The 17,210-nt window shown below is 37.6% G+C and overlaps 1 protein-coding gene across 5 annotated transcripts in view; it reads left to right on the plus strand.

Annotated features, from left to right (window-relative positions):
• DPY19L3 (dpy-19 like C-mannosyltransferase 3) overlaps positions 1-16,683 on the plus strand; it is a 31,218-nt gene extending 14,535 nt beyond the window's left edge. For 2 of the 5 annotated variants that reach the window (XM_027697626.1, XM_027697627.1), the window contains 10 exons: positions 624-725; positions 1,199-1,272; positions 1,515-1,673; positions 3,009-3,131; positions 3,494-3,605; positions 4,136-4,192; positions 7,954-8,036; positions 14,575-14,707; positions 15,394-15,552; positions 16,141-16,683. In XM_027697626.1, coding sequence (XP_027553427.1) covers positions 624-725; positions 1,199-1,272; positions 1,515-1,673; positions 3,009-3,131; positions 3,494-3,605; positions 4,136-4,192; positions 7,954-8,036; positions 14,575-14,707; positions 15,394-15,552; positions 16,141-16,302 — 1,164 coding nt within the window. In that variant the 3' untranslated portion in view covers positions 16,303-16,683. Of the gene's footprint in view, positions 1-623; positions 726-1,198; positions 1,273-1,514; positions 1,674-3,008; positions 3,132-3,493; positions 3,606-4,135; positions 4,193-7,953; positions 8,037-8,670; positions 8,743-10,184; positions 10,280-14,574; positions 14,708-15,393; positions 15,553-16,140 lie in introns of those variants that run through there. The other 3 variants (XR_003536561.1, XM_027697628.1, XR_003536562.1) reach the window with 3 other exon arrangements.
• The last annotated feature ends 527 nt before the right edge of the window (positions 16,684-17,210 follow it).

The raw sequence follows: 17,210 nt of genomic DNA on the forward strand, positions 1-17,210 counted from the left end.
AAGACTCGGGTTTTTACTGCATTCATAATTCTCTTTTTTCTGGTACTGACATGGATGACAGTCTCTGACCAGAGTGTGTGAACTTACAGGGCCATTCCTGTTGTCTCTCATTTCTGACCACCTAAAATCAAGACTGTATTTTTTATAGTTAAGACAATGTCTGTGCCTATTCCCAGTTGCCTGTGAGCAGCTCATCTGGATCTGGAGCTTTTAACTGGAAAATTGCTCAAAATCCTTTCAGCTGACAGTTAGAGCCAGAAGACCCCTTTGCCATGTTTAGGTGGAAGATCTAATGAAGAGGTATTTCAAAAGGCACGTGATACTATTGAAATTAAGGAAATTAATTGTATAAATATAATAGGGCCACTGCCAAAGGAAGGTTGGTTGGCTTCTTCCAAAACTCTGCCACATCAAGAGCCTGGGAAGCTTTTGTGATGTTGTCCCTTTGGTTTTGTGGAAAAAATATATCTTTATATATTTGTAAACATTTTTGCTTACATGAAGCTAATACAATTTGATCCTGATCAGGCCTAGCAGACCAGCTGTTTCAAATAGCCTGTGATGCTTTTGTACCAAATACATACAAAAAAAGTACTGAAATTCTAATATTTTTTTCTTTGTAGAAAAATCTAAAAAAGGGTGGCTTGCTTAACAGGCTTGGGAAACTTATCCTGCATGTTCTGTTAGTCTTGTGCTTGACTCTCCTGATAAATAAATTCATCAAGGTAAGCAAATATTTTTTTATATAGAAAGTTGCAAAATGTATTATGTTAAAAGCTATTTGTTAACCATCTATAGTGATGTCATTAAATAAAAATTGCAGTGAGATTTCACTGCATTTCAGAGACTGCATTCTAAGAATTAAAGATTGTTTTGCTAATCTTTTTGATATATGGATTTGAAAACCTCATAAATTAACACCAAATAATTGGTGTTAACTTGAAGCTCACCTGTAATTTTATAACAAGTGTGGATTTATATTGCATTCTGATGCTGCTGAGTATTTGCATAGTTTTTCATTGAATTTACTTTTAAGTGAATGCAGTTAAAACTGAATGCTTATTTGATTGCAAAGCACCCTTCTCAGTAAGCCTGTGGTGCTTCACAGTTTCATTTAAATGATGAAAAAAAACTGTTTACCTGTGTGACATTTTTGATACTTAAAATATCATTTCCTTTCTTTTTCCCTACTCTATAGAAAATTCTTAATCTTGAGTCAGATGAACATATATTCAAATTTCTGAAAGCAAAATTTGGGTTTGGAGCAACAAGGTATGATTTAGCTGCAGTTCTGCTTTTTTCTTTTACTTCATTAATTGAAGCCTGCAGGTTGTTCTCATTTAAAATCTGTGTGATAAATCATGGATTTGTACCTCATGTTTGTGTCATATTTTCCCTTACAATAATCTGCACAACTGCAGCTTTATAATTACTTGTGAGAAAAGCAAACTTTGATCCTTTTTGACATCAAATTACACAATACCTGTTGACAAGGATTATTCTCTTTTCTTTAGAGATTTTGATGCCAACCTGTATCTTTGTGAAGAAGCTTTTGGTTTATTACCATTAAACACCTTTTCAAGACTCTCGGATACATTACTTTTTTATGTTTACGTATTTGTTCTCTTCCTTATGGCAGTGGCAGCTGTAATTGTTGCCTTTAGGAACCTCAGGTAAAGTACAACTTTAAGATAATTCACATTTTTATCAATTTTCTCCTCTTCAAATGGCTCAGGAACTGACAGTTGATTACAGCAGCTACCAGTATTACTTCGACAGGTACTGAGGAAATAGTAGAATGTCTAACAGAGAGATCAGGCAGAACAGTAACATCCTATTAAAGCTAAAAGTGTAAACAAACATTCTTCCCTAGATTCCTTCAAGCTCTTTGGATTGCTGTTAAGGTTTTGCAGCATGTGTAGGGTTAGTTGGGTTTGGGAGGGGAAGCAGGAGAAAGGTGCAAAGCACTCCCAGCTGTGCATCACTGCTGGCAGTTCCCACAGCTGATCTGTAGGATTCTGAGGTATTTAGAAGAAAATTAGACAGAATCGCTATTAAAAAAAAAAAAGTAAATGGTTCATTATAGACCTCTCAGTTTTATAGGTACAATCTGGGCTGCAGTTAGAAGGGAGGATATAAAACTTGATTAAGCAAAACTTCAAGGAGTGTCATGTAACTAGTGCCAGTCATCATAGACTTTAGGGAAGACAGGGTAAAAGAGAGAGGGAGGAGGTGGGAGAGAGAGAGGGAAAGGATCTAGGACATTCTGAAACTATTTTGTGACAGTTGTGAAGTGAGTCATCTGTAAATCATTTTGGTACTATTCAACCAGCCTCTTAAAGAACTTTCTGCACCAATTTTAAATTTTAAAAACAAAGAAAAGACTCTGCTGCTCTTATTTTGCGTAATCCTAGATGTAATCACAAACATCACCCTAATTTTTAACGCTGTCCAGTTATCTCAGTTATCCTCTGCCTGAAAAGAACAGGGGAAGACCTCACACATTTAAGGATACTTTTTTCTTTTAATGGCCCTCCACATACATTCACAAGAGCAGCCACCTCAAGCAACAACCAGTCCTTTCAAAACTGATTTGCTCTAAGTCTACTTCCAGTCTGTGGCTTTATTGGCATCCAGGTATACCAGCAAAACCCCACAAATCACAGTTAAATTCTTCACTCTCATCTAAGCCCTGTGAACCTCATGGGAGTAGCTACTTCAAGCAAGAAACCAAGCTTGCCTTTCTGTAAACAATTTTATCTCACTCTGGTCCAGCTCATTTAAACCCACTGCATTTCCAAAAATCTAGACATGAAAAGAAATACTTGCTGCTACATCAAGTTGGTGGTATCAGGCTTAATTATATCATAGATACAATAGAAGATTGTGGACTGATAGCAGTAGTATTGCTTTCTAGCATCAGAAGGATTCAGTGCTTTTTAAAATGCAGGTAACTATATGAAATATGTTCAAGAACTTAATATAACACTGTTTATTTCTTTAATTAGTGGTTCAAATCAAGTCAGGTTAATGGAGAAGATGGAAGAGTGCACAATAACACTGAAGCCTGATGCTGCTTACAGCTTAGTTCACACAGTTCTTTTTGGATGTCTGGCATTAAGCACAATGAGGTATATATTTTTTTAAATTCTACTTGGGGCTTGTTTAAATGACTGAGTGTATTTTTATAAGAGTATAAAATATGTTGACCACAAACTTGTAGGATCATGAACCTTCTTTCTCTCCCTGGTGTGTTTATACTTGTAGAGTCAAGCATTTCCCAGAATTCTGCCACAAAGAATGTTTGGGAGTTTGGGAACAGATATATTCTCAAGAGCACATAGCAAAATGCCAAGTCAGTTTTGTACTCAGTTATTTCAGAATCCTGAAAGTCCAAGAAAATTGTGTTCAGAACTTCTCTGGACATTAAGTGCCCTCATCAAGCAGCTTTAGCAGAACTCCAGATGATCATGAAAACCTTGTGTTTTTGCAGAATGAAATACCTCTGGACATCCCACATGTGTGTGTTTGCATCCTTTGGCCTGTGCAGCACAGAAGTTTGGAAACTTGTCCTGAAGTGTGTCCATCTCTACACATCCCAGAGGGTACTTACAGCATTTCATCCAATGGGGTTTGGTCCATATCTAAACCAAGTCAAGGCTCACAGCTGAATATTGTTTGTAGTTCTCTTAAACTGGATATCTCTGATGTACATTTGTATAAATTTAGTAAGTAAAATGTATTTTCTACTGGTTTCTGTATTAAACAATTCCATTTGAATACACTAGATGGCAATATAGATGCGGCTATGAAAAATAACCACAATTTTACTAAAAAAGCCACCATATTAAGAAGTCCTCAGCAGTCTGAGAAGACCTTTGCAGTCAATTATATTGAATGACAGTGTTTTCCACTTTGTAGAATATAGATTTAAATATATAGATATCAGTCCATCACTTGAGATGGGTCTGTAATTAGGGTTTTACTCGAAAACAAAATCAGAATATGGTCTTAAAATTCAAACTCTAAATTCCACTACATGTTAAATATTTTACATATCAATACATTAAAAATTTAGTCTATTCAAATAAATGTATCATCAGAATAACCAATTTTTTTTTTCAATTTCTCTTAGGCACAGGTGCTTAAATATTCTATACCAATAATTACATTACTGTACATTTCATATAAGGTAAGAAAAATTTTTTCTCAATGTTTTGGCATTTTTAAAGTTACGTGGAATTTCCTTTTCTCATAAAAGGATGTTGTTTTATTAGTTACTACATGCAAGATTTGTAACTGAATGGGGATAGACTACCTGAAGTGCAAGTACCTTTATGTGTATGGAATTGTAAGTAAAGGATCAGTTGGGCTCATTTGATCCAGAATAGTTGTTTGTGGATACAAATGTTTGTCTAATTGTATATATGTCAGTCAGCAGGTGTTATTTAAATGCATAATTTTATGGAAATGGGAGTTGTCTGTTTGGGTTTTAATTAAGTTATGGATAATATGCAGATTGTTAAATTGTGTAATGATTCATTACAGGAGGAAAAATAATCATAATATTCTATACTGTTGTGCCTCATATGTTTTAAAGGATAGAATTGTTAAGTGTTCAAGTACCTGTCTGTCCAAGCAACAAAATATTATTGTCAAATGTTTAAATGTAAATACATAAAAAATATTTAAATTAATAACACGTACAAGGTTATCAGTATGTCAGTCAGTCATGGCAGTGAGATTTAGAACATTGATTTAATGGGCAAACCATTTTTTTAATCTGTGTTCACAAAGACAAAAAAATCAGATGCTACTTTGATGGAGAAGTTGTTTCTGCAGTAAGTAGTCTGAGATGAGAATATTTCTGTTAAATAATAATTCCCTTCAGCGAAACTCAAGGTTAATTTCATTATTAAAGATAGAAAGTCAGCAGTGTAAAGCATAAGAGTTAAGAAAGCTGCTTATAGACCTCACTCCAGTCTCCCTGTTCAAAACTGAAACCAAAAGTCAAAAATACTGTTATCCATTTAAATTGTCTTATTATTCTCCTAGAAAACTCTGTAGGACTTTTTTTTCCCATTGGGAAGTCATGTACCATTTTCATCATCTATGAATATGACAGAAATAATGCCATTTCTTTTGACATGGGGGATACCAAGAGCATGACATTCTGATAGTCCAATGTGACAGATAACTAGAAATAATTTTTCTCCCACTCTTCATGAGCAGATGTGAAGTTCCTAAATCCTGTCACATTCAATTCAGAAGTCAACAGAAACCACTGATTTCATAGGCTTTAGGTCAGTCATTAGTTGTGCTCAGTCTGCCTGAGAAGCATAATTTTTGTGTTTCTTCTAAATAAAGGAAATAATTTTTATGGACATGAAAAACACTGTTTTTCAAAGTTCTCAGTGGGAATGAGAAATTCATCACTTCTCAGTGCTTTTTTTTGTCCTAAGTCAGTTCTTGCACTTCAGCTGCCAGAGGTGTGGATATTTTTGTGTGTCTTCTCTGCAAAGCTGAAAGAGTTTATGAGAAGCCTGGTGGGCAAAACCTGTCACAGGTTCCCTGTAAATGGTCAGAATAAAAATTCTTACAGAAAGATTCAGAAAGTATCCATTTCTTCTGTGAGAATGTGTTTATATATTCTCTCTTTAAAACCTTATAAGCAGGGGAAGGAGATTTTTGTAACAGAGACTTAATTACCTTTCTCCTTTCCAGAGAAGAATTTATCTGTTCACACACTGAGTGCTCAGATTGCAGGAGCAGTTTCAATGTACACCACAAAATTAACTGGTTATCATGACTTGTTTTCTGGAATTACTAGTGGAGCAGTTCTATATTTCACTACTTGTTATGGTTACATTTCTCAGAATTATACTTTAGTGCTGTTCCTCACAATAGGAGTTTTATGGGATTATTATCCTAATCTCAAATAAGATAATAAAGCCTCTTTTGAGGCATGTGGTTACCACAGTCCCAAATACATCACTTTATCAAGACAAAAATGCAGCTGTAATTCCACCTATCTTTCAGATTTCAGGTACAGCATGTTTTGAGACCTATAAGACGTCAGTGTTTCTGTTTACGTGTGTTCTTCATTAACACAGTGCAAACATCTTTTAGATAAAGTGAAAACGCTGAAATATTTCCACATACATCCTTTAGCTGTGCTGTATATGACACAACACAGATGATGCAGTACGAAATATTATCATATAATTCAGCTTGATCTGTGTTGTATTTAACTTCACAGTAATACTCATCAGTTTGTGTTTGTATTCCAGTCATTCCTAAATAAATTGTTGGTACTTAAAGTTAGCACCTGAGTTTCAGCATTCTAATTCCAGGCTTTGCCAAATAATCTTGATTTCTCTTTGCTAGTAACCTATCCGTTCATGTAATATCTCTAACTGCATTTTTATCTTCATCATGGCCGAGTCTTATTGCTCCAGACACACACATTTATTGTAGCACATAGTGCAACATATGCCCATGATCTGAGCAGTCCTTGGCTGTACTGTGTGTACTGTATGTATTTATCCTTCAAACCTAAAGTCTGCAGAGGAAATGACAAAAGAAAATGTCGTGTTTATTTCTATTCTTAATATCTAATGCTTTTTCTCCAAGGAGTTCCTAATTTTCATTCGTAGGCCAACAGTAGCTATAAAGAATGCAGTAGAACTTGCTTTTCACTTACATTCAGAGGCCAAAGAGTTAATATACTTTTTAAATTCAAAATAAGTGTCTTTGTATCTGACAAGTACTGAACTCTCAGAGTCATCAGTGGACTGTTGAGCACCTCCAGGTTTTTGGCCAGCACAGAAGTCTCTTTTTCAATTCAGTAACAGCAAGCCTCACTACTAGAATTTTCCTCCAGTGAAACCTGCTTGTACTCACTCAAAAATTGGAGTAGTGTGACACTGTGACTTGTAAAACCTCTCCAGATGAGTGAATGCCACATAACAGCCCCAGCACTCAGTAGAGAGCAGTGTCCCAGGCTCATTTCCTGTGTCCACCCTGAAGGGTCCAAGCTCTCAGAACGTTTAGCTATCCAGGCTAGTTTAGTAATGGAGAGAAGAAATTCTGATCCATTATGTGACTCGACAGTCTCATTTCACAACAGCTCAGTTTATTTACTAATCTCTTGAAAGAGCCTCTGAAAAGCAGAAATATGCCTGTGATAGTACTTCCATAGCTCCCAAAGCTGCAGGGTTGTGATGCTGCCATAACTATATTGGTTGTTTCTCAATCTACCAGCCAGTAGCACTTGAACAAATGTAAATGTATCGGGTAAACAGTTTAACTAAGAAGTATCTAAATTGGCCCAATTATATCTCCTGCTCCCCAGTCCTCCTAAATAATTACAGTTTTAGTGAAAGAATGCATGTTTTTGCAAAGGAGCTCAGCAGCACCACATTCAAATTCCTTCTGAACTCTTGGATGAGCATTATATAAATTGGATGATTTATGGCTTTTTAGATTATCAGGTGGGTTTTCTTAACACTTTTTCTTGTAGCATTTCAATTTTCAAGCCAGCAATCCGTACTATCTACAGAAAGCAGGTTTGGAATAGGTTTCACTGTAACATCCTCTGTAGTAAAGACTGAAGCACAGCAATCTGTCATTAGCACTGTCATTATCTCCCTTAATGCTCCCTTCTTCCCTTGACTATTCACTAGCTTAAACAAGAAACCCTTAAATAAATCTTTGTTCCCGTAGCTTTTTTGGGGGGGAGGGTTAAGCTTTACAGAATCAGTTTCAATCCTTTTTTTTTCTGCTCCAGATTCGATTTAAGTATTCTTTGTCTGCAGTAAATTTTGAAATGTTTTACCCTGATAGTCTTTTGGTTGGATCAGTTGCCAGCTAGGAGGGAATAATATATTTCAGCATCCAGAACTTGTTTTGTTCATTCTGTCTTGAGTTTGTTCTATTTTGTTTCCATTATAGTTCTGGCCAGGAATAATGGATGAACTATCAGAGCTGAGAGAATTCTATGACCCAGACACTGTGGAGCTGATGAACTGGATTAAGTAAGAGGATTTTTTCTCTATTTAAATTAAATGCTATTTGTGTAGATCTAATGTTCTTAGTTATAGTGTTCTCCCTTATTTGTCACAGCTCATCAGTGAACTCTGGTGACCCGTGGAGATAGTTAGGATGAGTGGGATACCAAGAGATTGGGATATCAGAGCCCCCCAGACCACTCTGGTTCAGTATCTTCTGCTGTGTTTCATGTGCCTCAGGGAACCATCTGATTCCATTTGCTCCCATTAGTACACATAGTTTTCCCGGCCAAAAGAGGTAAATTGGGATGTGTCAAGCTTCTTTCATCACATTTAGCTACCTCTGGACGTTAATAGACCTTTACAGTGAAATCATTTTATTTTTGTCCCCCCACCTTGGTGTCCTTCTCAAGTTTATAATGGTAAAAAGCATGGATGTACAATGGTAGGACTGGAGAATTTGTACTCTGCAGCCTGTTTCTTGAGCTTTAAAACAATCTAAATTGTTTATACTTGCTAGTATTAATCCCAACAAGCCTTCTAAACTGTAAACAAAACATTTGTAATTGAACTTGAACTTGTCACAGCTAAGCATAGGTGGAAAGTCTTTTTGAGGAATTTATCATTCCAACCCCACCTCATCACTTCTGCTTTCTCACAGAGCACAGGAAGGTATTTTTAGATGCAAACAGTTTGTGATTCTGCATGTGGAAGGGCTGAGAAAAGAGGCCAGGTAGGATGTTCCCTGGAGGGCTGTGAATTCAAGGGGTATCTTCTCTATTAACATACAGCAACCACTGAAAACTTTCAGGCTAAGTTCTTAACTGGGAGATTCCTGAGACTTGTATTTATTTGGAACTCTGACCAAGATTTTTTAAAAAGAAAGTCAGTTTCATATTCTGGAGGAAAACATTCTGAAAGTAAATCTGAATTTAACATAATAATAATAATAAAAAATAATAATAATAAACAGCTGTTTGGAGTATTTCCTTCATATGCAATGAACTTCAGTGAAACCAGTCACTCAGGCTATTCTATCCACAGCAACATATTTACACTCCATAATGTTGTATTTCTTTAATACATGAACTAGAAGGAGTAATTCAGAAGTAAAATATATTACAAGCCTTCACTGACTTATTTTGAAAGCAGGCCATGTTTTTTTGCATCATTTAGAATCCTTGCAGCCTTATTGACATGTTTTTGTGACAAATGTTTACCAGCCAGTTCCATTTAGCACTACTGTTTTATTAAAAGATGGTAAATGTCTGATAGTTCAGGTCTCCTGTGTACAATATATAGAGTTATATATAGATTTATACATAAAATATGCATGTGGAGTTATTCCCAGCCATGAACTGGATTTGACTGGCTCCAATGAGAATAATGTTTCATGTGTTCTTAGTGCTGAGAATGCTAAACTGGCGCTTGTCCTCTCTTCATTTTAAGTCATGACAGACAGTCACAGAGGGAATTTTTTTTACTTAGAATTTATTGTGTTTAGAAATATTATTCCTGTAAAGAAGAGTTAATTATCTGTGCTTTAAATACCAGTCAACAAAATTTACGATAAGTGTCTCAAAGTGGGATAGATTTTCTGAAGTTTTGGCGTGTAAGAGAAATATGTTACTGTACCAACACTTGATAGTTGTCCTCTAGTTAATGACCTGTCAAGGCTGGTGTCAGGAGCTAATCATTCATTATTAAAACTCAGTATGAAAATCTCTTAATTTGTCATGTATAGCAGTGAATTAGGAATAACTCATCTGTCTTGCAATCTCTCCACAACAAGAAAACCCTTCTGTCTGCTTAGTTCTAAATGCACATTAACTTGTCCAAGTACACAATCTGAATAATGACCAACTATTAGTCTGTCCACTGGGAAGTGTCTGCAGATCTATTTCTTACTTTTCCCCTTACTGAAGTTGCCATAGCATTTTCAGGAAGATCTGGTGGTTTATATCTGTGCAATTGCAGAGCACGGGTTTTTTACAAAATGATCTTTCATATCCCAAACTCTGCTTTTTCCTACCCACCACCTCATTTTCTTAGTTTTTTTCTTTTCAAAAAAAAAAAGTCAAGAAGGTCCTGCCAATGCCCCAGGGATAGTTCACAGCTCTCTGTTCCCTGCTGGGAGGTACATTAAAATTCTTAGTTTTGGTCTTTCTCCCTAAGACAACAGGAACAACATGCTCATTTGTGAGATGGGGAAGAATATCAGTAGAATGAGCAAATCAATAGCGTGAACTTCCCTACTCTGTTTACTTCTGGTAAGTGTTAAAGAAGCAACGTCTTCTGCCTTTAAAGGGGAAATCTGTCTGGAATTGTGGAATATTTCCTAAGCAGTTGCCAAAAATCACAGAAAAACTTCTTAGAAATCTCAGGCAACAGCCAAAACAGTGGAAAAGTTGACTGAGCCTGAGATTGGGCAGAGCATAGTTGGATGTCAGCTGTACTTGAACCAGGTGTGGGGGACAAGCAGGCAAATTTGTACATTAGTGGAAACCCCACAAAGTTCTAAAAGGCTCCTAAGGTTATGGAAATGAAATACCCATGTTTCAATGGTGGTTCTTTCATTTAGTACTTTTTATTAATTTATATTAGTGGCTACATTTTAATTTCAAACCCGTTAAAAATTTCAACTCATCTCTGTTATTTACATGCCTAATTTTCAAGGGTAATCACACTGAAAGCAACACATATCCCAGACTTTAAAGGCAATATTACACCTTTTTTTTTTTAATTGTTGTTCTTAAATTCTTGGGCTTATCCTTTGTCATTGACTGATTTGTCAGTACAATTTAGGCACGAACTTGACAGTGCCTAAGAACTAGGTTTCCACCAACTGTGTAGGTGCATTCCTTTATGTGAGCAAAATCTGCATGCATAAAATTGAGGCTGGGACTAACAAAAATGCATCTTGTTGCTTTTTCTTTGTGGCTGTCGTTTTCCATTTTGCAATTTTCAGTCTCTCCAAACCAGAGGGAAAAAAAAGAACCATGACAGTATGACTGAATATGCTTTACTGCCTATCACCTGCAGCTAAACCTGTGATATTTTATTATAGCACTCTGCAAATAAAAAGAGTTTATTTTAAAGAAAAAGAAAAATCTATCATGGTGTATTTAAGAACCCCTCCTCAGAATGTCCTTTTCTCAAAGCCTTTTACTTTGTAGATTCATATCAGATTTGAGCACTAGTAAAGGAATAATCTGAGGCTGGTCAGATTTTATGGCTTCGAAAGCCAACTACAGGGTTCATCTCTGGAGGAGTTTTAGTAGAAATACCCATTTTATTTCTAATGGTGCAACCTGTAATTGCAATGTTGGCCGTTTCTTCTTTAGTGCTGCCTTAAAACCAGCTCACAATAATTTCTTAGCAGTTTAAGAGAAAGAATTACTACGACTTTCAGAGTCTGTGCAAGTACTTCCTGTGAAACCTTTTTATTTTTAATGAGTTATTCTTTAGTATTTATATAATTCTCTAAATTCTTAGGTGTAGGTAAAGAAAAGCTTCCTGCAATATAATATAGTGCTTAGTTTACCCATTAGTTCAGCTGTAATTAACTTGTTGAAAGCTTAGAGCTTCAGAAATAAATGAGATTATTTGTTCAAAATGCCATCAGGTCTTCTTGGAATGGCATTTAAATTATATAATGTAAATCAGTTTGACCTGTAAGTCCTTGTCATTATTTAGTGACATTTCCTAGAGAATAAATTGTTTGCAGGTTGGGCAGTGTGGTATGGAGCTTGGCAGAGAGCTATAAAACAAATTATCCTTTCATTTTATACATCATTTGCTCAGACAGTTGTAAAAATTGCTTCGTTTCTGTGTAATAGAGAAGTGTCATTCAGTGGTTTGCAGCACAAGAGGTGCCCTGGGTGCAGAGCAATGCAGTTAGTGCCTGGCTCAGACAGGGGCACAGGGGAAAGAGCTTCCATGGAATGTGGAAGTCATCCTATCCCTGGGAAGTATTCCTTAGGGTCTCTCCAGCGGCTCCAGTAGCAGCAGCTATTGGTCTGGAAACATCTGAGCTGGCCCAGTAAAATATGGACAGTGATATGTCTGAAGGAGTATAATTTTCTAGGACTTCAAACTTCAAATCTGAGTCTCAGGGAAACATCTGCCTTCACCTGGAACACCGGAGTTTAAACTCCATCCAGGACCAGAGCACATAAGCCAGCTGTTAAAAAAGGGAGGGTCACTAGATTGCTTTTAAGGTATAGGGAGGAGTGCTGGCAAAACTCTTACTAGCTGGTAAATAAAGAATACACTCAGCCCTTCTGGGCAGGAGTGAATGTTTTTGGAAAGGGGAGGAATGGAGGAATGGAGCCCTGCATCTTCTACATGATCCATCTGCTGAGGGGAGACCTCATCAGGGTCTGCAGCTTCCTCACCAGGGGCAGCACCAATCTCTGCTCTCTGTGACCAGGGACAGGACCTGAGGGAACAGCTGGAGCTGTTCAAAGGAGGTTTAGGTTGGATCTCAGGACAAGGTTCTTCCCCCAGAGGCTGGTTGGGCACTGACCAGGGCAGTGGGCACAGCCCCAAGGCTGCCAGAGCTCCAGGAGGGTTTGGACAACACTCTCAGGGACAGGGTGGGATTGTTGGGGTGTCTCTGCAGGGCCAGGAGCTGAACTGGATGATCCTTGTGGGTCCCTTCCAACTCAGGATATTCTATGATTCTACGTTTTTGACAAGCATTTTTACAAGTTATAGATAAGGGGCACTGTCACCATTTCCTTTAGCCTTCTTTTTAAAGAAAAGAGGCTGCAGGCTGGTTTGGCTTTTTTTGTTGTTTGCTTGTTTTCCTGTGGTTTTGCCTTTGGTACTTGTTAGGGGGGCTGTATGAATGTGTTTAGGGAAGTTTGAGTCTGCTAGAGAGACCATTATAATGCAAATTTGCAATCCGAGGGGCAGGGTTGCCTTGGTAAGGCCAAGGTAGGAGCTAAGTACTGCAGAGCATTTTAAAATTTCAACTAATCTCGAACAAACACAGAAACCATTTTATCACACTAGAAGTTGCCTGGCTGAGGCATCAACACAGAAATATGTTGAAGGTGCTTTGAGAATCATCTTTTTTTTTCAGGTGTCTAAGTTGTACCCAGTCCCTCTGAGTTTAGCCCATGTCCTTTGCAGCTTAGCCTAAAGACTTGTGCTTTCCTGCAGATTCAGGGATGAGTCCTGGCTGACAGCCTGTCAGGGCCATTACATTAGCATAAATTCTAACAGGAATTCATTTCTTTTAGTGAAACATTTACTTCATGACACTTGTAACTTTGAATATTTTAAGTTAAAAAAAATAATTTTTAAGAGATTAAATATTTTCAGACTTTAAAATGAAACTGGTTTTCGAAAGTGCTGAAGAACTAGTCGATCAGTAAAGTTAAACTGGCCTATTAAAAATACTGTCTCTGGCCTTCCTAGATGAGATTAATGTACCAGTACAAGAATTCTTTGGAAGGGTTTGTAATTATTAATTCATTTGCTAAGCATAATCTCCTGAAAGGCGATAATAAAATTTAATACTTGTCTCTCAACATTCCCAAGCCGATCATGGAGCTTAAAGACGACTGACTTCAGAGCTGCAGTTTCCAAAGGCTCCCTAAAGTGCACCCAAAGCGTCACAGTTACCTGAGTACTATTGGTGCCATATATGCATGCACAGGGATGTTAGGCAACTATTCACACTCTTAATTTCATTTTACTCCATTTACTGTGTGCTTCTTTCTGCTGTTGTAGTCTTCATAGACCTTTCCACGGAAATGTGCCTACTAAGGACTAGAAAACACTGAAGCAAACTATGGCCAGTTTTAATTAGCCTGATTATAGGAGTGTCTGTTGCCTTGAATTTTTACTTTTCTTTCTGCTATGCCCTTCTCTTGTGTCTTTACATACATTTTAGATTGTAAACTTGTTGGGGGGAAGGTGAGCAAAAACAGTTTTTTCATTACGGGTATTGAAACAACCCTAAAATACCAAGGCTGCTCTTTAGATAACAATTCTAGACATTGGCTTGGAATTTTAGACATCACAGTACCAGTAAGTGCCAGCATTTCTATCTGGCATCTTCTGCATCCTCCCCTGCCCCAAGCCTCAGCATAACAGTTTTCTTTCCAAGTGAATGGTGAATGCCAGGAGAGGAACAGGAAATTTTACCATTCACATTAAATGATCCATTTTATATAAAGTACCTCTATATATCACACAGAAATCTAAGTCACAATAAGTCTCCTGAAATATTAAAAGAATTAGAATATAGAATTTATCAATATTCAAAGGCTTTATGAACCTATGAAATATAGAAATAATTTGAAATTTTCAGGATCATGAGTTCCTTAAATTTCCTCATCATGCTTAGTGAATTTTTTATTTGCAGTTAGAGTATGATCATGATTTATCCACTTTATCCCCTATATTTGAACAAAACAGTTGCTTGAACAGATTACTCCCTGAACAGAGGCAGAAAAATATTTTTGCAGTCTTTTTTTTCCTTCTGATCTGTCACAAGCATTGCAAAAACGTCCCTACAGAGACTTCCTCAGACTTATCAACGTTTGTTTAGGTCAAACACTCCAAACACAGCAGTGTTTGCTGGGAGCATGCAGCTATTAGCAGGAGTCAAACTGTGCACTGGACGGACCTTAACTAACCATCCCCATTATGAGGATAAGAATCTGAGGGAGAGAACAAAGCAGGTAAGAGTGTTCTGATTGTTTAAGCTAATTCTTGTCCCTGTCCGTGGCTCCACTCCAGAAAACAAGTGTCCTCTCTAATAGCACATTGCAAATGGCATCAGGTGCTTTACTCACTGAGGTAACTCACTGTCAGACACAGGCCCAGGATTTACCTGCTTCTGTGAAACTCCTACTTTGGGCATCTGCTGGCTCACCTCTGGCAGATGGATTGTGTCTGAACTGCTGTGCCTGGGTCCTCAGCTAGTCCTGAGGGCACTGGTTTGGGTTCTGTTGGCATCAGCAGATCCTGGTGCCCAGCTTGCCTGTTAAACCCACGTGGAGCATTTCCCAATTTGCCTGATCCTCCCTTCGGTTCCCAGACCAGCACAAAACGTTTTAGATAGAAACCACCCTGAGAAACTCCACACAGAGCTGGGGACCCTGTTTTCATCTACCCTTTCCTGTAACTCAGACATCCCCCCAGTCTGACAGCACCATCCAGTGTTGTCTAGTCAGCAGCAGTTCTGTTGTGCGTCCAAGCAGCCATAACACACAAACTCCAAGTGGCTGCTGAATAAAGCATTTATACGTTGTTTTTATAATAGTTAATTCAAATCACATGGTTTCTCCATCCCAGTTCTTTCTGAGCCAACAAAGAAATAGTGGCAGTGTCATGTGTCTTAGAGCTTAGATTTCTTGTTCTCTAGATTTATCAGATCTATGCCAAGAGATCTCCTGAGGACGTGCACGGAATCCTGCGGTCCTTTGGCACGGACTACGTGATCCTGGAGGACAGCATTTGTTATGAGAGGAGGCACAGCAGAGGCTGCCGCTTACGGGACCTGCTTGATGTAGCCAATGGCCATGTGAGTGTTGGAGACAAGATTTAGAAACCAAATTAATTTCGCTTGACTTCTTTTTGAAATGCTGTTATGATTTGAAGTAGCTCTGTGGGAAGGAAAATCTAATAATGCCTTTAGACATTCTCAAAATGGCCACATTGAACATTGTTTTTAATAGTATTTGAGAATAAAAAAGGGGGAATTCATCCTGGGCAGAATAAGTAATCACTTCCTGATGAGCTTCAGGTTTGCAGTACACAAACAGTGTTTCCTTCCAGAGTGTAAATCACTCCAGAGCTTCAGTTCCCTCAGGAGCAGTGGGTGGTTGTGTTACTGCTCTGTGTCAGGGGAGTTCTGAAGGTGAAACCAGAGCAGACTGAACAAGCCAAAGCAGATATGGACCTCTGACAAACCAGCTTTATCCATGCAGAGATGATACTATAAATCTTACTGGTTTAAAGCTCTTTCCTTCCTCCCGCTTGTTTCATACTGTTAACAAACCTGGCCAGCCTGACCCTCTGAGTGTATTGTCAAGATTGTTTTTAACTTGTTATTTCCTGTAACTGTGAACTGGCTAAAGATATTTCACACATCTGTTCCATTTCATTGCAGATCATGGATGGTTTGGGAGAGAACGCACCCGATTTGAAACCTGCGTTGTATCCTCGCTTCTGTGAGGAAATTAAGAAAAACCTTCCTTCTTACACCACACACTTCACCAGAGTGTTTCAAAACAAAACATTCCATGTTTACAAACTTGCCAAGCATAAATAACGTTTCCAACCATGGCTTCAAGTTCAGTATTTTACTGCTAGGACCCACATTAGGCATTGCAGATGAAGTTTACAAACAGGTTACATTTTTAAGACATTTTACGTTGATGGTTTCTTGTTTAATTACTGTGATTTTTTTTTTTAAGACAGATTAGTTTTGATAACATTCCTGATGTTGCCAAATTTTTCATAGATTCATAAATAAATGCTAGCAGGGTCCATTTCGGTTATGAATTCGGAATACTTAGGATATAATTGTTTTCCAGTTTTAACTCATTGGAAGACAAAGGCAGCAGTGTGTGGGAGCACTGCCCAGTGCCAGCCTGTGAATCTGCTCAGCAGTTCAGATTTTTACTCTAAAATAATAAAAGTTTAGTGCAAGCAGCCCATGCTACTCCTTTTGTGAGTATGCATTATCTTTGTGAATCCTGAAAATGGTCACAAAATGAAGTTTTGTCTCACAGTCTGATCCTCTTTGACAGATCCTTTTGCTCTTTCAGTGCCTCTTTTTTGAATTCTTTGGGAATGTGTGCAGATATGAGTTTCGAAGCTTGAGTGTGTGATTGCAGAATCAGTGAGTCCAGATTCAGCAAACAAGTTTGAAGAGTAAAACTTTAATCCTTGTCCAGCATTTTTAGTGATCAGAGACATACTGTTTTATAACATTAAGTGTTAAATGATGGACTGTTATGTATTTCTAGTGAGACTAAAGGCTGGAGCATGCTTGATACATGTTGCATGTTTGTATCCTTCTAAAGTCCTCAGAACAAACAAAAACCCAAATTTCTCAGTTTGCATTCTCACACCACTATTTTCTGTATATACTTTCTGAACTCCAGGGGATCCTTTTTCTCCCCATGAGAATCCCAGTAGGATATCAAAATTGAACACTGCCAACCTTATAAAAGA

The sequence above is a fragment of the Neopelma chrysocephalum genome, unplaced genomic scaffold (assembly GCF_003984885.1).
Source record: "Neopelma chrysocephalum unplaced genomic scaffold, ASM398488v2 Primary Assembly neopelma1_121, whole genome shotgun sequence".
Taxonomy (NCBI): domain Eukaryota; kingdom Metazoa; phylum Chordata; class Aves; order Passeriformes; family Pipridae; genus Neopelma; species Neopelma chrysocephalum.